The sequence below is a fragment of the Chionomys nivalis genome, chromosome 9 (assembly GCF_950005125.1).
Source record: "Chionomys nivalis chromosome 9, mChiNiv1.1, whole genome shotgun sequence".
In the NCBI taxonomy this organism is placed as follows: domain Eukaryota; kingdom Metazoa; phylum Chordata; class Mammalia; order Rodentia; family Cricetidae; genus Chionomys; species Chionomys nivalis.
Genome location: NC_080094.1, coordinates 47700146 through 47726777, shown reverse-complemented (window position 1 = coordinate 47726777; position 26632 = coordinate 47700146). Strand labels below are relative to the sequence as shown.

Sequence of the window (26632 nt, the reverse complement as noted above, 5' to 3'; positions counted from 1 at the left end):
GGTCATCAGTTGTTGGCTGAGGTTATCTCAATTATGGGACGGGTCACCATTAACTTAACACTTATGAATCAAAAGCTAACAAATATTTGGGTAGTACTAGGGCTTTCCTCAGATACATAAAAACAGCTATGAATTTGTATGAAAATAGGGAGACAGAGGCAGGCAAATCTCTAAGTTAGAGGACAGCCTGGTCTACAAAGTCAGTTCCAGGACAGCCAGGGCCACACAGAGAAACCGTCTCAAAAAAAAAAAAAAAAAAAGAAAAGAAAAGAAAAAAGAGAAAAGAAAGTAGGAAAAAACAGAAGAGAAGAAAAGAAAGAAGCCAAGCAGTGGTAGTGCACGCCTTTAATCCCTGCACGTGGGAGGCAGAGACAGGCAGATTTTCAAGTTCAAGACCAGCCTGGCCTACAGAGCAAGTTCCAGGTCAGCCAGAGCTATGTGGAGAGACCCTGTCTCAAAAAAAAAAAAAAAAAAAAAAAGAAGAAGAAGAAGAAGGCAAAAAACAAAAAGTAGAAAAGACATATTTATAATTTCACACTAGGGAGGTTATGAAAACCTCCATCCTGAAGTATGAGCTGCGTCTGTCGATTCGAGGGAGGAAAGCTGGATGTAACGGTTTGAGTGGGAATTAAGCTAACAATGCCTTTCAAAGGGACAGCGGAACAAGTCACAGAAAGAAGCCAGCTAGGATGGCGGTCTCTCTGGAGCTTGTGCTGCCAGTGGTGACGCAGAAACACAACTGAACAGGATCTCCTCAGCAGCAAACTCCTCCCATGACAGCTGCTTCCATGTACTTTTACTTTCTTTGGGTCCTGACTCAAGTCAGGAGACTAAAAACATCAGCCACCCCTGCCCTCAGACTAGGCTCCATTGGCTGCAGCCTTCTTCACAGGCTCCTAAGAATGACTTACTCTCCCGTGGTCCCCACGGGCAAGGTGAAGGTCACAGACACCTCTGGCTGTGTGAGAAATAAGCTTTCGTAGCCCAAGGAATCAGAAAGAACTTCTTTTTTTTTAATGGCCTTTCCATCAAAGTCCTCCATCCGGTGGGGAGCAAGGCAGAGTTTTCACCTGGGCCAAAAGGTTGTGGAATTCCTCCATGGCCTGTGTGTGCGCCACTGGATTCAGCACCAGGTGTTGGAAAAGATTGACGGGCTCAGCATTCCGGAATGTCTTAGGGATCGGGATGGTCAGGGGCAGGAAGGTGTTGCCAATGAGGAAATGATGGAGAGACCTTTGCTGGAGGCCCTGGCCTAAGAAGCAGAGAAGGTCCTGGAGCCGCCGGGACAGCATGCCGTGCTGCCAGTCTGTCAGAGGCCTTTGGAGCAGCAAGTGCATGAGGGCTGTTTTGAAGTGGTAGGAGGTAAGGATGGGGCGGGTCGCTCCCGGGGGTAACCTCTTGTGGTCCTGAAGACTCAAGATGATCTGCAGGCACTTGAGGTGGCAGGTGTTCTCAGGGGCAAAGCGTCCCACCAGCTTCAGAAACAAGTGCTCACAAGCCGCGAAGGACTCAGGCCAGTCCACGCTGGTGAGCTGTTCCAGCTCTGGGGCCTGACTCACCAGGTAGACCAACGTATCTTCCCGTTGCACCCCAAGAACCAAACTGATGGATAGGAAGCGGCCTGAGCGGTAATCCAACCTGAGCTTGCAGGAGGTGGTAGATGGTGGGAGGGTGAGCTTGAAGTCGTATTTGTGGGCCACTAGGGCCCAGGCGTTGCCCACCATGTTGCGGAACCACTGCACGGTCTTACACACGTCCAGGTGCGAGCCAGTGCAGAGAGCCGCCTTGATGGAGCTACACTCGTTCAAGATGGCTGAGTGGTCCCTGCGGTGGCACACCAGACACAGCACATCCCCCAGGAGCTTCTCCTGTTTGCACCTGCATCCCGAGTCCACCCTCACAGAGCCGCAACGACGGCCCAGGGCCGGATCTCTCATCTCCAAGACAAACCTAGTGCCCTGCGGAGGGGCAATGGGCACCAGGACACCAAATTTCTGCGTCTCGTGGAGGGTCCCCCACTTCTCAAAGGCAGCTCCAATGCCCTGGCAGTCCTCCAGCTGCGGGTGAGCCTCCTGGCGGCTGAGCACCCGACAGGCCTCAATGAGATCGTCCACAAAGCTCTCCACAAACTCACAGGTGCAGGGCAGGTCACGGATGGCATTTTGGATATAATGTTTGTAAAAGGACTCCAGGGCTTCCTGGGAGGGAAAATCAGAGAGCCAGGTGTAAGAGGTGGCAGGCACGATGCGGATCTCTTCCTCTTCCTCCTCGCTGCTGGAGTCAAAGGCTGGCTCGTGCTGCATGTTCTGTCGCAGGAGCTCAAAGATGAGAAAAAGGCAAAAGAGGCCTGCGTTCCACAGGTTCCCCAGCATCCAGCGCAGAGGCCCCCCATCTTGGTCACTGGCCTGGAACGGCCATCCCATGTCCTTTTTCCCCAGCACTAACTGATCAGTGGATGTGTCTCCTCTCCAGAAGTTCTCTGCTTTCTGCTTCTGCTCAGCGGCTCGCCTTCTCTCTTCAAACTCTATTTCTAGCTGCCGCATCTCCTCGCTCATTCGCTTCTCCAGCTGCCGGCTCCTGGCCAGTGTGTCCAGGTCCATCCGGTCACTGACCATCAGGGGGTGGTGAACAACGTACATCACTGCCAAGAAGAGCAGGCTTATCACAGCCATGGAGGCCTCTGCATCTGGAGAAGAAGGGTGGGGGGTCAGTGGTGACTTTCTGGCCCCATCAATTATCCAGGACATAGTCCCCAGAGCCCTGGTCCCTCAAATCCTGGATGCCAACTACTCAAGAGGAACAGAAAGTGCATAGAGCTGGGTTTGGACGGAGCAAGAATGGTCGGCCTCAGACGAGGTTTAGGGAAGGGGAGACTGCAGGATGTACCCTGCCTGAGTCAACTGCTTTCCTTCCACATCCTGTGGGTGCTATTTAGGCTGCCAGAGGGTGAACATGAGTCTGTTTTTTTTTTTTATTCCAGTATAATATGGGGAGGGGGACCCTTACAGTGGGGTGGCCTCACCCGACTCATCAGTCCACCTTGGGCACCAGATATGCCCTGCCAGTCCCAGAGGCTCCCTTCCACAGGCAGAAAACACAGAATCTGTCCGGGCAATATCTTCCCCATCCTTGGGTAGCCAGCCTCAGTCCCTAGCTGCAGCATCCCACTTCCTCTGTGACTTCACAACCCTGCCCTGTGTCATTAGACCATTCAGCCTCAGCACTCTGCCCTGCAGGAGCCAGACAGGCACGGTGCTGAGGTTCTGAGGCAGGCTAGCTGATGGCCATCGGTCCAGCCACACTTCCCAGCCCAGGAAAGTACCTGCAGAACCGAGTGGCCAAGACCCAGCTGACAGACAGTAGCAGAGATTCCCTGGCCCTCCCACCAACCACTGAAGCCTGAAACTTCCGGCCTTCACCCCAGTAATTCACCAGCCACTAGGCTTCCTGAGCCATGAAGGGCAGGGCACTGTGGACACGGAGTTCAGGTGAGGGGCTCTTCTCCCTTTGGAACTGAGCCCAACTGCCCTTTCCATGAGCCCTGCTCAAAATTACCAGGGCCGCAGGGATCTGCCTAAAAGTGGAGTCCCCTCTGCCCTCAGTAACTTCCCCAAATTCCACGCCCAGACAGTGCATTCTCACCTCTCTCGTGCCTCAATTAAACACCCAGACTAAGGGCTTCTCTTGGGATTAGGGGCCACCTTACTCACGGTCTCTGTTAAGAGCAAGAGAGCATTCTTAAGGACACAGCGCGGCCTGGCCCCCCCTGCCTTCTTCCGGGCGTGCACGATGCTCCCAGTTCATAGTCGGCACCAACTACGGGAGTGTTCCCGACGTGCTCTTTCTGGGGTACAGACTATGTCTCCGACAGACCAGAGTCTGCGGACTGTGGACTGCTGCGACTACCACGCGGTGCCAGTCGCGAAGAACTCGTGCAATCCACAGCGGTTCCCGCCTCAGGGGTTCCGCCCCGGCAAGCTCCACCCCTTGCTCAAAGCCACGAGGCGGGGCCTGGGGCAGAGGCTCAACGAGAGCTGAGGCCCTCCTGCAGAGCGTACACCTTTCATCCCTAGCCGGTCTCCCTTGGGTTTGAAGGGACAGAAGAGCATCTGTGGCTACCCTCCCATAGTTGCTCTACTTCGTTCGGTGGCACAAGGCTGAACTGCCTGCTGCCACCCTCACCAAGTTCCTTCCTGGACAGTGTATACTTACTGAGAATTTGGGTGGGAAGACGGTGGAGACAGAACTAGGAACCACGCGGGGGGTGGGGGTGGGGGGTGAAGCTAGTCTCACTTCCCTCTGGCTTATGCAAGGTGAAAAAGGAGATGTGTTTAGGCACCCGGTAATAAACATCATTTGATGGGAAAGATGACTCAGTGGGCGGACTGCCTGCTGCCCAAGCTTGAAAATGTGAGTTTGGGTCCCCAGGCATATACCTCTAACCCCAAAGTTGAAAGGACACACTAGGTAGGTCCACTGAGCTTAAGTGGCCAATGAGTGTAAGGTTTAATTAAGAGACCCCGTCTCTTGCCTTTAATTCCAATACTTAGGAGGCAGAGGCAGGTGGATCTCTGTGAGTTCGAGGTCAGCCTGGTCTACAGTGTGAGCTTATGATGTTGACCTATGGCCTCCACAGGTACACAGGATGCAGGTGCACACACCCATGCAACACCACACAAACATGCACATACACAGGTATATGCATACACCACTACAGACCTCACCTCCAGACCATGCCCAGAATCATGAATCTTTCCCCAATCATAGTGACTCTTAGGAAAGGAGATCTATCGCTCAAAGGCCTGCCTTGGAGCTTTGTTTGCCACTCACTAGTCCCATAAAAGTAAGAATCCTAAACCCAGTTAGGCAGTAGTGGTATCCACCTTTAAACCCAGCCCTCGGGAGCAAGAGGCAGGCAGATCTCTTGAGTTCAAGTCCAGCCTGGTCTACAGAGTGAGTTCCAGTACAGCCAGGGCTACACAGAGAAACCCTGTCTCAAAAAACAAAACAAGCCGGGCGGTGGTGGTGCACGCCTTTAATCCCAGCACTCGGGAGGCAGAGGCAGGCAGATCTCTGTGAGTTCGAGACCAGCCTGGTCTACAAGAGCTAGTTCCAGGACAGGAACCAAAAGCTACGGAGAAACCCTGTCTCGAAAAATCCAAAACAAAACAAAACAAACAATAACAGTAAAAGAATTCTAATCCTTTGATTAGATTTGATATGATCATACATCATATCAAAGAACGTCATAAAGTATAAAGGCTAGATAAGGTTTAGTACACGTTAAAAATGCCAACAAGGGGCTGGAGAGATGGCCGGATGGTTGAGAGCCCTGACTGTTCTTCTGAGGGACCCAGGTTCAATTCTCAGCACCCACATGCGCTCACAACTGTCTGTAACTCATGCATGCTGTGCATAGACATACATAGGCAAAACACAAAAAATAAATCTGGGGAGATGGCTCAGCTGTACAGGACACTTGCCCTTCCAGAGGACACTCGTTTGGTTCCCAGCACCCTTAAGGGGGCTCTGTAACTTCAGTTCCCGGGAACCCAACAATCTGACACCCTTTTCTGTCTCTATGGACTCTAGGTGCAGAATGCCTTTCCACACAAGTGGGCGAAACACACATAAGCAGCTTTTAAAAGTAAAGCAATCTTTTCAAAAGGGAGATGCCAACAAGCTATAAAACTATTATTCGCCGGGCGTGGTGGCGCACACCTTTAATCCAAGCACTCGGGAGGCAGAGGCGGGCGGATCTCTGTGAGTTCGAGACCAGCCTGGTCTACAGAGCTAGTCTCCAAAGCCACAGAGAAACCCTGTCTTGAAAAACCAAAAAAAAAAAAAAACAAAAAACAAAAAACTATTATTCTACTTAAAGATCATACTTGACCCCAGCACTCGGGAGGCAGAGGCAGGCGGATCTCTGTGAGTTCGAGACCAGCCTGGTCTACAGAGCTAGTTCCAGGACAGGCTCCAAAGCCACAGAGAAACCCTGTCTCGAAAAACCCAAAAAAAAAAAAAAAAAAGATCATACTTGAATTGACAAAATCTCAGTGTCAAAAATCTTTGGGTTTGTTTGTTTGTTTTTGTTTTTTCTTTTAACTTTGTTTCCCAACTTGTTTTGTTTTGCAGACAGGGTATCACTATGTAGCCCTTTACTGGCCTGGCCCACAGAGATCCACCTGCCTCTGCCTCCCATGTGCTGGAATTAGTCTGTGTTGCCATGCCCAGCTCCAAGATGTATTTCTGTATTTATTTGTTTGTTTAGAGACAGGGTTTCTCTATGTTGTCCTGGCTGTCCTAGAACTTGCTCTGTAAACCAGACTGGCCTCAAGTTCACAGAGATCTGCCAGTGTCTGCCTACTGAGTGCTGGAATTAAAGACATATACCACCACCACTTGGCTCTATTTTTAATTTTATTTTATTTTTTGGTTTTTCAAGACAGGGTTTCTCTGTGTAGCTTTGGAGCCTATCCTGGAACTTGCTGGCTATAGTCCAGGCTGGCCTTGAACTCACAGAGATCCAAGTGCTCCCAAGTGCTGGGGTTAAAGGTGTGGGCCACCACCGCCCAGCTTATATTTATTTCTTATGTGTGTGAGTGTTTTCCTGTGTGTATGTATTTGCACCATGTATGGTGCCTGGTACCTAAGAAGATCAGAAGATCCCCTGGAATTGGTGCTGGGAACTCTTCTCAGATCCTCTGCAAGAGCAACAAGTGCTCTTAACAGCTGAGCATCTCTCTAGACCCCTCCAACCTGTACTTTGTAATTTAGGAGTGAGGAAAAACAGGAAACCCTTCAGAGTTTGTGCTGATGGCCGATGTCACAGGAGTGACAAGTGAAAGTAGCTGTAACGCGGCTCCTTTAACAAACCAGCTCTAGCACTGTGGGTACTCCCCCTTGCTAGGCAAAGCAATACGGCAGATTTTCTGTGGAATAGATTTAGCTGTAGCCTTTAAAAACTTTTATTGTAAGCCAGACATCTTTCACAGGAATATAACCCCAGAATTTTGGGAGAGTTGAGGCAGGGGATAAGATCAAGGCCAGTCTAAGCTACGTGAGAGACTCTGTAAAAGCTGGGCAGGTGCTGGGAGCACAAAGATCCCCATGCTCACAGATAAGCATTAGGGAAACCAGGAATGTTAAACAGACAGGGCTGTCTCTTCTGTAGAAGAGATGTATAATTGATTTCTGAACAGAAGGCTGGGAATGGGGGTGGTTAATAACCCAGATAATCCTTGCTCTGTTCATATTGGTTGGAGCTCCCCCAAGCTCCGACAACCAGCACCAGAGGCAGCAAATAATCCAGATGACCTCTGTGCTGTCTGTCTGACTGAGACTACACCAGATCCTCCCCTAGGCCCTGATAGCACCTGCAGCCTATCGCTAAAACCCATCTTCGTGGAAGAAGTAACTCGTGCTTTGAGAAAAGTTCCTGTGTAATCTTGCCTCCTTGTGCACAGGGAATTGTGTTATACCAGGAACTCCCCTGCCCCCAGATTGTACCGTACTTAAATATACCTAAAATAAACTGCCTGGTGTCAGACGCTAGAAGTTTGAACCAACACCAGATACTGAGTCGTGTTAAACCGGATTTCCTTCTTATCTCGCATGGATCCTCATTTTCGCTGGTGGTGGCGTTTGCAAAGACCCCCTCCCCGCCGCCACACATACACACACACACACACACACACACACACACACATATACACAGAGAGGGAGAGAGAGACTGAGCAGATGGTACATTTGGTAAAAAGTGCTTGTTGTGCAAGTATGATGATCTAAGTTCAAATCCCAGTACCTTCCCTAAAAAGTCAGAAAAATGGGAGGTCTGGAATCCCATTGCTCATTCATGGAGATAGAAAATAAGAGACAGAATCACTGGATGCTCAGGGGCCAGCTAGCCTGGTGAACACAGCACAGAAAAGACCCTGTCTCAAATTTGTGTAGTGGCCCACATACACAAAACGCACAAGTAAACCACACCAGAAAGTTAAGAAATAGCCGGATATGGTGCTGTGCAAAAAATATAAAATTAAAAAATTTAAAAAAGACTAAGAAGAAGAAAGGAGGAAGAAGTGTGGTGGTATATTATTTGTGTTTTTAATAAATAAAGCTTGCCTGAAGATCAGAGAGCAAAGCGGCCATATTAGTCTGCCATACAGACCGGGGAGTGGTGGCACACACTTTTAATCTCAGGACTCAGGAGACAGAGACAGACTGATCTCTGTGTGTCCAAGGCCATCCTGAGCTATACAAGATTGAATTTGTCTAAAGGAGAATCAGAGCTCGTACAAAGGTGATCCCAGAACTTGGAATCACATGCCTTTAATCCCAGCACTAGGGAGGTGGAGAAAGAAGCAATATGACTCTGGAGAGAGGGAAAAAGGGGAAAACGGGAACTCAGTGTAGTGTGGAGTTTGAGGATTTGCGGAGACAGGATTTTTCTCGCTCCTTCAGTCTGAAGATTTGGGAGAGGTAAAAGGTCTCTCTAGTAGTTGGCTGCTTTGCTTTTCTGATCTTCAGGTTGAACCCAATATCTGTCTCTGGGTTTTTATTATTCGTGCTACAAATAAGAAAACTTATGAAATGATCATTATAAACAACATAGGAAGTCGCTACCAACATAAATGCCTTGATTCCGCCTGTTTGCCATCAAAACCTTAAGCTTGTTTAAAACCTTTCTCCTTTTGGTGAGAACAGTTGCTTAAAGACTCAACATTAAGAGAAATATCAAGAAGCATTGCTTAAAGATGATTTATTTCCAGTTTTCCTTATTCTCAATGAAAAGATTATTGGTACACTTCAGTTGTTGCTTTTTATCCATGAGACCAGAGTTTATAATTAATGAAAAATTAAATGTTGCATATAGTCTGTGTCTGAGCCTGCTCCAACAAAGTCAGCTGGGGTACCTGGAAGGGGGCACGAGGTTGAGGACATGGCAGACTGAAAGAAATTGAGACAGAAAACACAGAATAGTTCAGGAAGTCTGTCAATCAATGCTGACCAGCCCAGAGTTTATTTCAGAATTTGCTTTTATATGGATTAAAGTCAGAACAAAGAGCAGTACAGTCAGCTAACCACCTCCCTGCACTGTCCTCGGGAGAAAACGCAAGCAGGCTTGTTGCCTATCATATGAGTCTTGCTAGCAGCAAGCAGTTTCTGTATCTATCCGGATGTGCCTTCGGCTGGCATTCACCAGCCTAGGTCTCCGTAAATAATGTGTTCTTTCTCATGGGCAAAAATGCTCTTTCCCATGGGCTTAATCAGAACATTTTCACAGCCCTCGATACTAAGTCAGAGTTGACTCCAGATGGAAACTGAGTCACATGTGGGCTCCCACAGGTCTGGAGGAGTTAAAGAAAAAATTCCAAGATTTTTTTTTTAAAGCCCACCCAAACTCAGTAAGATCTGTTGTGGAATGAGCTAAGATACATTGTAATTAAGAATATATGAGAAGCAGCAGAAGGTTTAGGTGGGTGAATTCCCCAGGTGATGAAAGTGCATGTTGTTTAAAGCCTCGGGTTGTTTATTGTAGTATTTAGCAACAAATATCTTGTGGGAAGTATTTGAGAGTCTTTCATGAGTCAATGGTGAATTTCATAAACTCTCGTGGACTTGAAAATCAACAGACTCGTACATTTTTGTTAGAAAGGAAGCTGAGGGTGCTGGAGAGATGGCTCAGCAGTTGGGGGCACTTGCTATTCTGGGAAAGGGCTAGGGTTTGGTTCCCAGCATCTACACTGTGGCTTACAGTCATCTATAACTCCGCTTCCAGAGGACCTGACACCCCTCCTGACTCCGTGAGCACCAGGCACACACATGGTGCACATCCATCCAAGCAAAACATTCATATCCATAAAACACAGAATAAACAAATCTAAAATAAGGAAGCTGACTGTCCTCACTTGCCATCACACAATGTTTTAGTGACTCAGTAGTTTTAGTCTTGTGTGTCTGTGCATGTAAATATGGAGATTGAATACGGGGCCTTATGTTCAGAGAGCACAACCTGTGAGCCTCACCCAGTGCTGTGGTGCTGCTGGTGGTGGTGGTGGTGGTGGTGTTTTTTATAGTTTTTTAAATTCACAACTAAGAAGATAAGCGTTTCCAACAAACACTTTTGGAAATTATGTTTTGTCATAGAATTGATACTTTTCTTGTTTGAAACTCTGTAGCCTTGATTGTCTCTGAGTTCTCAGGGTGGAACAAGCTAGCCTTGAACATATCATCATTTTCCTGCCTCTGCCTACCAAAGGCTTGCACCACCATACCTTGCCAGGTTTGATACTTTTTTTGGGGTGGGCAGGATGTAGACAGGGTTTCTTTGTGTAGTTCTGGCTGGAACTACAGAGCTGGAACTAGCTCTATAGACCAGGCTAGACTTAAACTCAGAGATCCACCTGCCTCTGCCTCCTAAGTGCCTGAGAGCTGGGGTTCAGCCCCAGTGCTAGAATTCAGCTCAGCTTAGACTTGATACTTTTTAATGTAAACAAATCTCAAAGGATAATGCTACATGTAGGTGAAATTTATTACTGGGATGTCACTTTCTTTTTTTTATTTTAGAATATTTATTTATTATGCATACAATATTCTGTCTGTGTGTATGTCTGCAGGCCAGAAAAGGGCACCAGACCTCATTACAGATGATTATGAGCTACCATGTGGTTGCTGGGAATTGAACTCAGGACCTTTGGAAGAGCAGGCAATGCTCTTTACCACTGAGCCATCTCTCCAGCCCTGGGATGTCACTTTCAACATTAACTTTTGACTCATAATATCAAGCTGCTAAAGGCATCAGCCACACTGTGGAAAGTAAAAGATGTCAGTTTGTAGCCGATGTTTTCTGAGGTCAAGCCTCCGTCCCAGACAGATGTGTCCAATATCACTAAAGTGAAAAAGGATCATCCTGCATTCTAAACTTAGTTTTGCAATCATGGGGATTCCATCAGACCTTCAATTAGGAACATTTAATCTGCAATATAATAACATATTAAAACAGTGCTGGGCATGGTAATGCATACCTTCAAACCCAGCACTTGTGAGGAGGGGAACAGATGCAGGCGTATCTCTGAGTTTGAGGCTAACTTGGTCTACAGAGCGACTTCTAGGATAGTTTGGGCTACACAGAGAAACCTTGTCTCGAAAAAAAAAATTATATAAACACTTTCCTAATGGAAATCATGGGTTTGAGGATTGATACCAGTTTTGGTAGTATTTATGGAGACACTCCTCAAAGAATAAATAAATAAAATCTCATTAACATAAATGTTTCCAATCAATTTAGGTGATAGGAATGAGTAGAAATCCCCAAAATAAACCACATCTGCTCTGAAGACGCTAAAAGGATAAATGACTGGATTGAATTTAGTGATTGTGAAAAATTCAAATGTTAAAGAGCCAGAGCCAAATCATGGCGGGCCATTTTTAGTTCCTTTGAATGACATTCATTTCTCATCTCTGTATCTGACCTAACATCCTTTTGTCTATCAAACCCTTTAAAATATAGCTGGCCGGTGGTGGCGCATGCCTTTAATCCCAGCACTCGGGAGGCAGAGGCAGGTGGATCTCTGTGAGTTTGAGGCCAGCCTGGTCTACAAGAGTTAGTTCCAGGACAGGCTCCAAAGCTACAGAGAAACCCTGTCTCGAAAAACAAAACCAAACCAAACAACAACAACAAAAAGAGTTTATGCGCCTGACTATCAGGTCCTAAGGAAGATGCATTTTCTCCAGAGACATCATCCAGATTAGCACCAGGTACCAGCATGGGACTCTCTGTGGCCATTCATTCTTGAATGCCCCATTGGTTGGATGTTGGTGAGGTCTTTCTGGGGCTTGGGGGCCAGTCAGTTTAATTAAAGGGCCACTGATTTATCCTGAGCTGGTTGTTTGAATATTCTATTTTTTAATTTTTTGTTTGTTTTTTAAGACAGGGTTTCTCTGTAGCTTTGGAGCCTGTCCTGGAACTAGCTCTTGTAGACCAGGCTGGCCTTGAACTCATTGAGATTGTGTGCCTCTGACTACCAAATGCTGGGATTAAAGACGTGCACCACTGCCTGGCTGAAAATCCTCCTTGAACTCATTGAGATTGTGTGCCTCTGACTACCAAATGCTGGGATTAAAGACGTGCACCACTGCCTGGCTGAAAATCCTATTTTGTTTTCAGCTTTTTTCCCCCAGAGCATTCTATTATTTGGAACCTGTTTTGTTTTCAGATAATTTTGTTTGCTTTTGAAAAAAAATAGACATAATATACTTACCAGTACTCAGCTTCTTTTTCCTGCCACTCACCCATTTTCTAATTCTGAATTTTTCTGATTATTGCAACCTTACCACTTTTAGTTTAGGAATTCTATGAACAAATGATCATAAAGACATGAAAGATGCATTGTGCCCTCCACCCCAGTAGGGCAGAAATATCACAGAGAACATTTCGGAAAGTGTAATACCCTCGTAGGAAAACCCAAAACTATATGGTATTTCTTGGTGGGAAGGCACCTTACTAACTCAGCCAAGAAGATACTAATGAAGGTTGGTCACTCAGCCTTCCCGTGTTGTAAATGTGTAGGATCAGCCAGAGACACATTAGGAGGAAGCAACCTCTAGATGAGAGTCGCTCTTCTAATGAGAAGCACAGAAATCCGATCCACACCACAAATCCCATTGTTAGCACAGGGAAGTTTTTCCAGAGAAAAATGCTAACTGAAGGAAGGAGTGACTATTTGAAGAAATTTGGTCCTCCAGCTGTTGGACAGTTATGGTTAATAAATCTACAAGTATTTGGGGAAATGGGAAAACAGAACTAGAGGTCACTTGGCTTTACGGTTCACCCAATGAAGAACATTTGATATGTCTATTTTTCAAAGATTATATTTTATGTGCATGTGTGCATGCCTAAATGCATGTATGTGCACCATATGTGTGCACGTGCCTGTGGAGTGTAGAAGAGGGCATTGGATCCCCTTGAACTGAAGTTCAGAAGCAGTTACAAGACTCCTATGGGTAAGCTGGGGCCTTTGCAACAGCAGCAAGTGATTTTAAACCACAAAACCATTTCTCCAATCCCATATCTGATTATTTTTTCTGCATGTTATAAGCTGGAAGACCTAGACTGGAGCTAAAGATTATAAAGGCCTAGTTTAATTTGAATTTTAAAATGTTTAAGAATAAGAACAATGAAATTTCTAATTTACAAAAAATAAAAATTGAGGTTGGAGAGATGGCACAGTAGTTAAGAGCACTTCTTATTCTTCACCTGGGTTCAGTTCCCAGGACCTACCTGGCAGCTCACAACTGTCTTTAACTCCAGTTCCAGGGGATCCAACGCCATTTTTTCTACCTCTGCCAGGCTCCCTGTAAGAGCACATCCGTAATGCAGGCAGAACACTCACACACAAAAATAATAACAAATTAAAAAAAACCCAAAAATTTTGGAAACTATAAAATTAAGCAGATATTAAAAATAGGAAATTAACCAAAAAAAGCCTTACGGGTTGTGTCAGGAGTGAACATAAACTGTGGAGCCTCTAAGTAGTCCCCCCCACCAATCCACACTCCACTGGCACAGCTGTCTTTCCTTCTTTACCTCCAAGCACAACAGAATTCTAGATCAGGGAGAAAGATTTCTATGGTCTGTTTTAAGAGGGAACCCTGAGGGGGAAGCCATTCCCATACTATAGGAATCCTGAGAGGAGGGTAGAAAGACAGACTATTACAGACTGTTTCGTGGGAGAACAAGGATCCTCTTACCCCAAAGTCTTGAAGACTCTAGCTGGCTCAGAGTGAAGAATTCCAACACAACCTGCATTTTCTGTGATCATTGCCTATCTAGACACGACGCTCACTTCAAACAACTTTATGTCTTTATTTGTATTGTGTGTATATATGTGACTGACACATGTATGTCACAGTGTTCGCATGGAAGTCAGAGGACAACCTGGGCGCGTCTATTCTCTCCCTTCCCCCGTGTAGGTCCTGGGGATTCACTCAGGTCTTCAGGAACCTTTGCCCACTGAGTCATCTCACCAGTCCACAGTACTACTTTCTTAGATGTTTCAAACAAGGATGCTAAAACATCAATGAACCACATTTAAAGGCTAAGTGTAAATGGCTTCCTTCTTTTCCCAGGTATAGCCTGCAATTTCCTAGGCCTCTTATGAGAACCCATATTTGTGATAAAAGACAGATCTTAAACCCTTGTGCGATCTTTTTGAATGCGTGGTTTTAACTTATCAGATTGCAATCCTAACTAAGACACCAGTGCAGCTAGCCTATAGTTTATCAGAAAAGATGGAGAAAATGAAAAAAAAAACAAAACTTAGCAAGATGTTGAGATTTTGCTTATGATCTAGAAAAATTGTATTTACAGCTATTGCTAACAGACACGTAAGCCCAACTCTGTCTTGAGAAGCCCACATCTATGCTTGTGTCTGACTTGTCCTTTCTCTAAGGACCTGTGCGTTACTCTCTATGCTTAAGTCTTTTTTCAGATCTCTTCTTCATGAAAGCCAGTACTGTTTCATCCGGAAATTATTTTCTACAGGAAAGTCAAGAATACTCAAGCAGTGACTTCCAAGAGATCTCCTCAGGTTGCTAAGATGACACAGGGAATCCTGTCACCAGCCCGTGCCCACCTACTGCTGATCTCATTTGTGGAGACCATGAAGGGACAGTTATTGAAACGGTGAATTTCCTCGAATTGCGATTGGGTGCCCCACCGTGCTATTTCTGAAAACTTCATACGTATTTACGATATATTGCGGTCATAGTCACCCTCCCCCATTAGGAAGGATGACCTTGAACTTCCTTAAAAATTTCACTTAGTTGACTGTGGTGATATCTTGTTTGTACTTTAACAAATAGAGCCTGCCTGAAGATCAGCGTTTTATTAAACCAATACAAGTGACAAATTTTTGCAGTGTACAAGAGTATTATCCCACAGCAATTCCCCTTTTTTCAAAACAAGACCCTGAATCTAATCTTTGTTTAGTTTATCCCTGACTATTACCTATAACAACTTGTAACTTACATGCTAAACAAAGACAAACATCCATAATCAATTTTGGGGGGGAGGAATGTGGGTGTATTTTTCTAGGCTACTTCTTACTGATTGGGGGCACAGATTCTCTGTGTATTTTCCATGTCGTATGTGGCTTTTTATTTTACTCTATTTTTTTTTTTTTTGGTTTTTCGAGACAGGGTTTCTCCGTGGTTTTGGAGCCTGTCCTGGAACTAGCTCTTGTAGACCAGGCTGGTCTCGAACTCACAGAGATCCGCCTGCCTCTGCCTCCCAAGTGCTGGGATTAAAGGCGTGCGCCACCACCGCCCGGCTTCTATTTCTTTTATTTTAATTTTTAGTTTTTTGAGACAGGGTTTCTATGTATATCTTTGGCTGCCCTAGAACTCACTTTGCAGACCAGGCTGGCCTTGAACTCACAGAGATCCGCCTGCCTCTGCCTCCCAAGTTTTGGGATTAAAGACGTACACCACCACTGCCTAATTAACCCATAATTCTTACCTATGTTTAGCCATGTGGCTTGGTACCTTTTCTCATCTTGCTTCCTCTGCATCTTTTTGTTGTTGTTGTTGTTTTTGTTTTGCTTTTTTAAGACAGGGTTTTTCTGTAGCTTTGGAGCCTGTCCTGAAACTAGCTCTTGTAGACCAGGCTGGCCTCAAACTCATAGAGATCCGCCTGCCTCTGCCTCCCGAGGGCTGGAATTAAAGGCGTACACCACCACTGCCAGGCACTTCCTCTGCTTCTTGCTGACGACTATGTCTCTACCTTTCCTCTTCCCAGAATTCTCTTAGTCTCATCACCCCACCTATTCTTCTTGCCTGGCTCCTGGACAATCAGCATTTTATTAAACCAATACAAGTGATAAATTTTTGCAGTGCACAAGAGCATTATCCTATAGCAAGTTACTGCTTACTGTGGGGAATGATAAGGAAATATTCATGATGGCTGGGGCACTATCATCTTCTAGGTAATAAAGGTACTTTTGCATTTCATATCATAGAAAAAAAACTTGCATTTACACATTTAAGTAGCTCAGCATGTACATTACTAACCATGTTTGTTCTGAGTTAACCAGGAATCCAGATGGCATACCAGGAGAATGCAAGTCACTGTGACCTACAGAGCATGTGGTCCTTGTCCATGCTGCATGGAGAAATACCATAATAGGAAAAGGTGCAGGAGACCATAAGGAGAGAAGTGGCAACATGATGAATCTCAAAGCCAAGGTTGGCCACCTGGCCACTGGGACAAGAATAAACTTTGGAGTGACTGCTTTGTGTTCACTCAGTAAAACTTGCTAACTGGAGAGGAGATGTAAGTCAGAGGCTTTGGATGTTAATTCATTGTATTCTCAGATATTTGGCACTTTGAATAAAGTCCTATTTTTTTTCATTTAAACTTACTCTGTGTGTATGGGTGTTTCGCCTGCATGTTTATCTGTGCACAGCATAAATGCCTGGTGCCCTCAGGAGTCACAAGAGGGCATAAGATCCCTTGGGACTAAAGTTTCAGATAGTTGTGAGTTACTGATTGAATACTAGGGGTCAAATCCAAGTCCTCTGGAAGAGCAGTCAATGCTCTTAACTACTGAGCCATCTCTCTAGCCTCATAAAGCCCGTGTTAAAGATTCGGTCCCTGTCTTTGCTCAGTGGCACTTGTGAAGACAGGCAATGCAAACTCTGATGTCTCATTTTCATGTGTAAGAACTAAACTATGGCCGGGCGGTGGTGGCGCACGCCTTTAATCCCAGCACTTGGGAGGCAGAGGCAGGCGGATCTCTGTGAGTTCGAGACCAGCCTGGTCTACAGAGCTAGTTCCAGAACGGACAGGCTCCACAGCCACAGAGAAACCCTGTCTCGAAAAACCAAAAAAAAAAAAAAGAACTAAACTATGAGCTGTGCAGTGGTGGCGCACGCCTTTAATCCCAGCACTCGGGAGGCAGAGGCAGGCGGATCTCTGTGAGTTTGAGACCAGCCTGGTCTACAAGAGCTAGTTCCAGGACAGGCTCCAAAACCACAGAGAAACCCTGTCTCGAAAAACAAAACAAAACAAACAAACAAAAGAACTAAACTATGTGGGAAACAGCTTGTAAAATAATTACTGAGTGCCCTATAAAAACAAAACCCTACAGAAGCCATCTCTGCTCAAGGGAGACCATACACACTTACATGGGGGCTTTTAAAAATCATAACTAGTGCCAGAAAGCTGGCAAGGTGTTTGCTGCCTGGTGACCCGAGATCAACCCCTAGAACCCACAATGTGAAAGGAAGGAATTTATCCCTGCAAGTTTTCTTCTGACCTCTACACAGGTACCGTGACCTGTAGGCACATGTGCACACACATGCACACATGCACATACAATAAATAAATGAAAATGTAAGTTGTTTTGTTTTGTTGTTTGAGAGATGGTTTCTCTGTGTAGCCCTGGCTGTCTTAGATCTTTCTTTGTAGACCAGGTTGTCCTTGAACTCACAGAGATTCACTTGCCTCTGCCTCTCAAGTACTGGGATTAAAGGCATGCACTACCATTACCGGGCAAAAATGTAACTTTTTAAAGACAAAAATATTATAAGTAGAAGAATTAAAACCATGGCCTCCTAAGAGACAGGTAAGTAATGAGCCATGTGACCTCTGATGATTTCATCAATTTACAAATCAAAGAGTCCCACACCAAGAGTCCCTTTGGCCTGGATAGAAAGGACCCCTTCAGGTACTTCTAATCACGTGTTCTGCAAAATTGCAAGAGTTAACTCTTAGATTTCTCAATCTATGCTTGTACGCACTTTGGCGGACACATCCAAATGAGCCCCAGAATAGCTGGGTAATACCCACTTTCATCCACAGCAATGACTGAGCACCTGACTGACTCAAACCACTCTCGCGATATTTACATCTCTCTTCCTATATTTTTCAAGACCCTTTATATTTTGATATTTAAAAAATATCTAAGCTAGTCTGGGTAATGGTGGCCCATGAGACTTTAATTCCAGCACTCAGGAGGCAGAGGCAGGCATATCTCTGTGAGTTTCAAGGCTAACCTATTCTATCAAGTGACTTAGAGGGTAGCCAAGGTCACACAGAAATCCTGTCTCAGAAAATAAAATGAAAATTGTCTAAGTTGTTTGGAATTTTCCTTGCTGTGTTTCCTGAATGATGAAAGCAATGCGATGCTGGTGGGCTGGCTCAGTGGCTAAAGGTGCTTGCTGTAAAATCTGATGACCTGCGCTCAATGACCAGAGGCTACATAAGGTGAAGGGAGAACTGACCTCACAGTGTCCTCCTGCTGCCAGACACACCGCAGTATCTGCACCCCACACCCCGCCTCACACACATCATATACATCTATAAAAAATCTTCAAATCGCATAAATTTATAAATGAAATATAAAAATATACACACCACAAAGAAATTTAAGTAATACTAATCTTTTTCTTTTTCTTCAAGATAGTGTTTCTCCATGTAGCCGTAGTTGTCTTGGAACTTGCTCCGTAGACCAGGCTGACCTCGAATTCACAGATATCTGCCTGCCTCTGCCTCCCAAGTGTTGGGACTAAAGGTGTCGTCTTGGGAAATAATACTAATCTTGATTTTAGAGAAATTACATATGAGAATATTATCTCTTATTAGCCATGGTTATGAACACTTGGGGCTCTTTCAGAGGACCTGGGTTTCAACCCCACCACCCCCATGGCTACTCACGACCTATCTGTAGCTCCAGTCCCAGCGGATCTAACACCTTCTTCAGACCTTCTTGGGGTCTGCCTATATATGATACACAAGCATACATTCAGACACAGACATAAGTAGCTAAAACACCCATATACATAGAATATAATGAAAATAATGATAAACCAAACTAAAAAAATGCCAGCAAGATGGCTCAATGGATTAAGACATAGACTTAAGGCTCACTCGTGCTTACTAAACGGAAAGTAGAAATCGCTGTTTTGTTTTCGATGTAGAGAATTATTAATACTAGATATGACCATTACATAAAATGTACCACTACTGCTTAATAAATCAAAATAATATATCCAGGCATGACTTATTTTTCATATATTTCTTTAGTAAAACAGCCGTCTAGATGTAGCATTTGTGCCACATTGAGAACAAAAAAAGTGCTCATTCATATATAATTGTGCACACCTATAATCCTGTCACGGTCTGTGACAGATCATTGGGTGCCAATATTTCTTCCTTCGCCCGCTGACATAGGGATTGAGTCTTGCGTATTCGGGTTTGGGGTAGGTTGAATGGGACGGGGGACATTTCCCAATACGGAAGAGAAATCCAGCCAGTTAATAGACTCTTATGTTAACTTGCTTTTCAGTTTCCTTATCCTTTTTTTGTTTTTGTTTTGTTTTTCGAGACAGGGTTTCTTTGTAGAGCCTCTCCTGGAACTAGTGCTTGTAGAACAGGCTGGCCTTGAACTCACAAAGATCCACCTGTCTCTGCCTCCCAAGTGCTGGGATTAAAGGCCTGCGCCACCACCGCCCGGCCAACTTCCTTATCCTTAATAAACGGAGCTCCTGAGCTTCCGTTGTCTACATTCCTGCAGGACGGCTAGTCTGAGAAAAATAAAAGTACTACAGAAAGGGACTTTTAACATCATTCTGTAAAGGGTTTCGGTCTTAGCCCTGCCGTACGTATAGCTGCTCGGTACCATAGTACTCAGGACCGTGTGTTTTGTCGGTCCACCGGACCCATGAACCGGATGTACTATCGTCCGCAAACTCCGCCCAGAAGCCGTGCGTATTCACCCGAAAATATCACTTTCAGCGTGCGTCCCGGAAACGGAAGGAAGTCCGTTTCTTTTCTCTGTCCCGTACGTCGGTCCTGCGTCGTTCCTGCCGGGCCGGAGCGGTTTGTCGAGGCGGTTCGCAGCGTGTGGAAGAGTGGAACCCTGAGTTCCAGGAACATCGGCAGCCATGGCGGATGTGACTGCCCGCAGTCTGCAGTACGAGTACAAGGCGGTGCGTGAAGTCTCGGAGGAGGGTTGCGGGCGAGGTAGCTTGTGGAGAGGCACAGACACGGAGGGGAAATCAGGTCTGGGTGAAGCCTGGATTAAAACATGACCGAATAACCCCAGTGGAGTTTAGGGCATGTGCGGACTCAGGAGATTCCCCTCCAACACACACACACACCCCAGCTCCTGAGCGCTAAACCGTCCCTTCTACTTGTTATCCCTAAATGTGGGTTATTATGGATACTGTTAGGAACGTTGTTCGTTCACTTTACCAGACAGTCCAGTGCTTGTATATAGCGTTATGTGATACTGTTTCCCTATTAAGGAGATTTTATTTATTTATTTTGGTTTTTTCGAGACAGGGTTTCTCTGTGTAACAGTCCTAGCTGTCCTGGAACTAGCTCCTGTAGACCAGATTGTCCTCAAACATACAGAGATCCGTCTGCCTCAGCCTCCCAACTGCTGGGATTAAAGGCGCGCGCCACTACTTCCCGGCTAAGGGGATTATTTTTTTATTCCAGTATTTTCCCATCTTCCAGTGTTACTGTGATAACAGGAATCAAAAATATATATCAAAGTTTTGATTAAGGTTGATCTTTTCAGAACTCAAATCTTGTGCTCCAAGCTGACCGCTCTCTCATTGACCGGACCCGCCGTGATGAACCAACAGGAGAGGTTCTGTCCCTGGTTGGGAAGTTGGAGGGAACCCGTATGGGAGATAAGGCTCAACGGACCAAACCACAGATGCAGGAAGAAAGAAGGGCCAAGTAGGTATCAGTGGGATGTTGTATTTTCTCCTAACCTAAAGCCCAACTTTAACTTTTGAACAGTTTTTTTTATTGAAATTCCTGTGGAAGATCAGCAGCGTTTGCCTAAACACACTGAAAACCTCTTTAAGATTTAAAGCTTTTTTGGACTTGGGTGCAATGAATCTATTGATACCTTTTGTTTCTGATTCATGGGTAGATGCTAATTTTCTTCAAGCTATTTTTTTAAAGGTCTGTTTTATTTTTAATTATGTGCATGTGTGTGTGGGTATGGGCACACGCATGCAAATGCCTGTGGAGGCTAGAAGACGGTTTGAGATCCCCTGGAACTGGAGTTTCAGGCAGTTGTGAGATACCCAGCTTGGGGCCTCGGAACTGAACCCTGGCCGTCTACAGAAGCAGTGTTGCTCCTAACTAGCCTTCTCTCCAGGCCATCACCAACTAGTTTCAAGACTCTTGTTACTCTTTTGTTTTAGTAATTCAACCCCACCATCCCTGTTACAAACTTCTTACCCTGACTCCCTGCGGTTGTTGCCCACTTTCTGGTGCTTTTGTTTAGCTGTTCTTCCTTTTTTCACCTTGGTAGATTCATTTCAAAAGTTATATATTCTCTGACTGTGTTTTCTTTCTCCCTTTTCTTTCTGTGAAGTCTCAGCAGTTCCCAGGCCCTGTTTAGTTTGAGTGGTTATAATCGAGAAGAGTTGTTGAAATTTGAGAGAAACAATGTTCCTTGGTCCTTTGCTTTTTAGAATCTGGCTTCTTTTCTATTTATTTATTGGTAGTCACTAGTAGTAGATTCTTCTGGAGCATAGCCTCTCTGGCTAGTAAAAGGTTAAAAAACCAAAACAAAAACCAGTTGAAATAGCATCATATAATCACCTCCCGAGGATAAAGAAATGCTTCTTCAAATGATGAAGAGGTCAAGCGGGAATTACTTCTGTTGACTTGTGTTCCTGCCTCTACATATCGGAAAGGGGAAACTTGGCTCAGGAGCGGAAAGTTCTCCCATTCAGCATCATATTGTATGTCCACTAGGAGGCGAAAGCGTGACGAGGACCGGCACGACATCAACAAGATGAAAGGCTATACGTTGCTGTCGGAGGGCATCGATGAGATGGTGGGTATCATCTATAAGCCCAAGACTAAGGAGACTCGGGAGACCTACGAGGTGCTGCTCAGCTTCATCCAGGCTGCTCTTGGAGACCAGGTGAGTCTGGAACCAGAGGATGAGACCTTGTGTTTGGAAAGAAAAAGGGTGGTAGCACAAGACTTTTGGTGATGTTATGAGTTACATGCATTTATCCTATGTGTGTGCCGCAGGATGCATGCGGAAGTCAGGACAGCTTTCAGAGTTGGTCCTCTTTTTACTCTGTGTGGGACTCAGAGATCAAACTTAAATTGTTGGACTTGGTGGAAAGTACCTTTACCTGCAAAGCCATCTTTTTAGTCCAACTAGAAGAATCTTAATCTGAATTTTCCCAGCAGGGTACAGAAGGCAATACCATTTTGTAGAAATGGCTAATACTTCCTGAGCACTTAGTGTATACAGAATAGAGTGTTAACCATGAATTTGTGCTATTAACATTCATTTTCAATTTCATAGAAGAGAGACCTGAGATGCCTAAGTCAGAGAGACAGCATTTGTCAGTGAGAACATAAATTCAAGTGGTCTCTACCCCAAATCTGCCCTGAACCATCGCACACTTAGGATTAGATTGGGAGTCCCTACGAGTTCTCTAGTGAGGTGAGGAGTAGAGGGTGTGTGAGCAAAGAGTTAGTGAAAGTGTGACAGGATGGGGAAGGTTGCTGAGTGCCTCTTTCACATGGAGATTTGTGGCCAACTGTTCTGCTTTTGAAGACCACCTTACTACCTAGTGTCTCACCCCACTTTCTGCGGACCGACTCCAGGATTTCATCCTTAGCAGATACCTATTAGTCTTTTTGTTGTTGTTTATTTGCTTGCTTTTTTCAGTACAGGGTTTCTCTGTGTAGCCTTTGCTGTCTTGGAACTCACTCTGTAGACCAGGATGTCCTGGAACTCAGAGATCCATCTCCCTCTGCTTCCTGAGTGCTGGAATTAAAGCTGTGTGCTACTACTGCCCTGCTGTCTTTTTTTTTTTTAACCTAATTTTTTTTTTTTAAAGATTTTATTTATTTATTATGTATACAGTATTCTCAGTACTTTGCCTGCAGGCCAGAAGAGGGCACCAGATCTCATTATAGATGGTTGTGAGCCACCATGTGGTTGCTGAGAATTGAACTCAGGATCTTTGGAAGAGCAAGCGGTGCTCTTAACCACTGAGCCATCTCTCCAGCCCCTGCCCTGCTGTCTTTTTAATTTTTAGTTTTGTTTGTGTGAGACAAGGTCTCACGTAGCTCAGGCTGACCTCAGATTCACTGTGCATTCAAGAATGACCTTGAACTTCTGGTCCTATTTCTTCCCAAGTGCTAGGAATACAGGCACAGGCCACTGTATCTTGTTGATGAATGTTGTCAAAGCCTAGGATACTGCAGATTTTCCTTTTTTTTTTTTTTTTTTATTGTTTACATTGCTTTTTATGTGACTGTATCTTGTTGATGATGTCGTCAAAGCCTAGGATACTGCAGATTTTCCTTCTTTTTTTTTTAATATTTATTTATTTATTTATTTATTATGTATACAATATTCTGTCTGTGTGTATGTCTGCAGGCCAGAAGAAGGCACCAGACCTCATTACAGATGGTTGTGAGCCACCATGTGGTTGCCGGGAATTGAACTCAGGACCTTTGGAAGAGCAGGCAATGCTCTTAACCACTGAGCCATCTCTCCAGCCCCCTTCTTTTTTTTTAAATTGTTGTTTACATTGCTTTTTATGTGTATGATTGTTTTGCTTACATATGTGTGCGCGCGCGTGGCGCCTGGTGCCCTTGAAGATCAGGAAAAGGCATCAGATCTCCTGGAACTTGAGTTATGATTTTTTCAGCCTACAAGAGCAACAAGTACTCTTAATTTTTGAGCCACCTCTCCAGCGCATGTAATTTTGAAGATATGTTTCTTTATTTCCTATTGCCACAAATCTGGTCAGTGACCTTCTATATATCATTGTAGTAAATGTCTGTATTTTTTTCTTCAGCCTCGTGATATCCTTTGTGGGGCGGCTGATGAGGTTCTGGCTGTCCTGAAGAATGAAAAACTTCGAGACAAGGAGAGAAGAAGAGAAATTGACCTGTTGCTGGGTCAGACAGATGACACCAGATACCATGTGCTGGTAAACTTGGGCAAGAAGATCACAGACTACGGTGGAGACAAGGAGATCCAGAATATGGGTACCTGAGCCCTCTGTGTGCTGATGACATTTTGTGACTGTTGGTCTTTCTTAGTGAGCACTCAGTGTCATTGTTAAAATTTCAGAATAGCATTGTTTCCATAACCTATTTTATGCTGGCATAGGTTTATAATCCCAACAAGTCAGCTTGGTCTACATAGCAAGTTCTAGGCCTACTGGGGCTCCATAGGAAGCCTCATCTTTGCTGGGCTGTGGTGGTGCATGCCTTTAATCCTAGCATTTGAGAGACAGGTGCATCTTTGAGTTCGAGGCCAGCCTGGTTTACAGAGAGAGTTCCAGGATAGGCTCCAAAACTACACAGAGAATCCCTGTCTCTAAAAATACAAAACCAAAAAAACCCCCATCTTTAAAAATAGAGAGACAGTAATGACTGATAGGCACTAGAATTCTTTGAGTCCAGCAGCCATTTCTTGGTTTTGGTTGTGAGTCTTAGTATTTAGTGGTTGAGCTATCTATTCAACGCTGGCAGCCATTTTTTAAAAAAATTTACTTGTTTTTATTTTATTTATTTATTTATTTATTTTTAAAGATTTATTTATTTTTTATGTATACAACATTCTGCTTCCATGTATACCCACACACCAGAAGAGGGCACCACATCTCATTACAGATGGTTGAGAGCCATCATGTGGTTGCTGGGAACTGAACTCATGACCTCTGGAAGAGCAGTCAGTGCTCTTAACCATTGAGCCATCTCTCCAGCCCCCTGCTTGTTTTTATTTTATGTGCATTGGTGTTTTGCCATGGGCATCGGGTCTTCTGAAACCCAGAACATAAATTATAGACAGTTGTGAGCTGCCATGTGGGCTTTGGGAATTGAACCCAGGTTCTCTGGGAGAGCAGTCAGTGCTCTTAACCATTGAGCCATCTCTCCAGCCCCCAATGGCAGCCATTTCTTATTCTGAGATTTATTATGTAGAGTGTGGGAGAGAGCAGGGAGGGTTTAGGAGCTGAGCAGGGCAGAATCCAGGTTGGCAGGTTGGAGAGGCCTGGGTGCTGGTTTTCATGCTCTTTAAGTCTGTGTGTCTGACCTGAGAGTAAGCAAACCAGGCAGTTGAGAAAATGGGCCCAAGTGTCTCCACTATTCACTGCCCTCTCTTTGTAATTCCTTATCTCCTCAGATGACAACATTGATGAGACCTATGGTGTGAATGTGCAGTTTGAGTCTGATGAGGAGGTGAGTGACTAAGTAAATACATCCCATCTGTTTTGCTTTGTGAAGTTACCTAGGTGATGGGAGCCTGTCTCGTGTACTGAAATCCTTAGCTTAATATTTTATAGTGTTTTGTGTTCAACTTAGAAAGTTTGTCTTATTTTGATTAAAAAGTTATTGTGGTTAACTTTAGTTTTTTGCTTTTTTAAAAAGTTAATTTAAGCCAGTAGATGCAAATTAACAGCTTATAATAAATCAGATAGACCAGAAAACTAGGGAGAAGAACTGAAAAATGCCATCCTCTCGGCACAACACAGCTATTGGAATCATGAAGTCAGCCAGCGATGGGGCTTCTCTGTCCTGCCTAGCTATTGGTTATTGATAGGTGATGGAAAGGAGGTCATTGTCTTCAGTTGTGTAGCCTCTTCTGAGCCTCTGGCTTTCGATGGATAGCCTCAAACCCATGGCTACAGACAGCCGTGATTAAATTCAATGGGGCACAAAATAAACAAACATGGATGTGAGAAACAGATGTGTAGGAAAGAGGAGGATAAGCGGAGATGGGAGGATGAGGTACGATTAATCAATATCATCTACACGTGTGAAATTGTTGAGAACACGATAGAGAAGGAAAAAAAGATCTAGCACATCTTCAGTGAGGATGTGTCCTGCTATAGTGTTTTTGCCTGATTGTAATAATTTGTTACGTTTTTAGTACTGTGTGTTAAAGGCTAGTTTCAAAAGAAAGCATGATTCCCTACGAGTATGGACCTAGTTTGTACTTGGCTATTTAGCTGTTACAGCAGCTGCTGGGGTTAATGCTTGCCACTTCTAGATTATAACTAAATAGGAATGAGTGGGGTGGTTAAAAAAAAAACACAAAACAGCAAAGTTAAACCAGGAATAGTAGCAAGATGCCTGCAACCCCAACAGTCGGGAGTTGAGGCTAGCTGGGCTACATAGTGAAATTCTGTCTCTAAAATGTAAAAACATTGTAGTTTAGAGTTTTCATTGGATGAGTTTGGTTTCTGAAATTTGTAACCAGAGAGGAAGAAGGGCTGACACAGGAGAGTCAGAGGGCAGAGCACTGAACTGAGAGTCAAGCAATCTTGAGTTTGAGCCTGTATCTAGGGGCAGGTCATTTTGCCTCAGTTTCTCTTTTTGTAAAACAAAATGATTGCTATAGATGGCTATGTCCCTTCCTATGGAATAGTTAATTGGTAGTTTTAATTAGGAACAACCTGACACAGGATTTTTTGCTTACATTTATTTCATGCTAATTATTGAACATGATGCTATTTTAAGTACACACTCCGCGATGTGAGTATATGCAGTGATGAGCAAGTTAAGTATGGTGTCTGCAGTGCCGGCTCAGTCTGTTTCCTGTGTATCCATCTTCAC

At 44.7% G+C, this 26632-nt stretch overlaps 2 protein-coding genes across 4 annotated transcripts in view; one reads left to right on the top strand and one right to left on the bottom strand.

Annotated features, from left to right (window-relative positions):
* Window positions 1-334: 334 nt before the first annotated feature.
* Window positions 335-3942, bottom strand: Itpripl1 (ITPRIP like 1). Of its 3 annotated transcripts, none has more exons than XM_057781174.1 (2): window positions 3711-3942; window positions 335-2686 (listed from the first exon to the last, which is right to left on the bottom strand). In XM_057781174.1, the coding sequence occupies exon 2, from the start codon at window positions 2670-2672 to the stop codon at window positions 1029-1031; it is 1644 nt and encodes a 547-aa protein (XP_057637157.1). In that variant the 5' UTR covers window positions 2673-2686; window positions 3711-3942; the 3' UTR covers window positions 335-1028. The 3 variants fall into 3 exon arrangements, with proteins under 3 accessions (XP_057637157.1, XP_057637159.1, XP_057637158.1); XM_057781176.1 differs by having other exon boundaries at window positions 335-2680; XM_057781175.1 differs by lacking the exon at window positions 3711-3942 and adding an exon at window positions 3643-3706.
* A 15896-nt stretch (window positions 3943-19838) lies between these two features.
* Snrnp200 (small nuclear ribonucleoprotein U5 subunit 200) overlaps window positions 19839-26632 on the top strand; it is a 31749-nt gene continuing 24955 nt past the window's right edge. Inside the window, exons 1-5 of the mRNA XM_057780261.1 lie at window positions 19839-19992; window positions 20589-20752; window positions 21788-21959; window positions 23866-24058; window positions 25200-25255. Of these exons, the coding sequence (XP_057636244.1) occupies window positions 19948-19992; window positions 20589-20752; window positions 21788-21959; window positions 23866-24058; window positions 25200-25255 (630 nt within the window). The 5' untranslated portion in view covers window positions 19839-19947. The remainder of the gene's footprint in view (window positions 19993-20588; window positions 20753-21787; window positions 21960-23865; window positions 24059-25199; window positions 25256-26632) is intronic.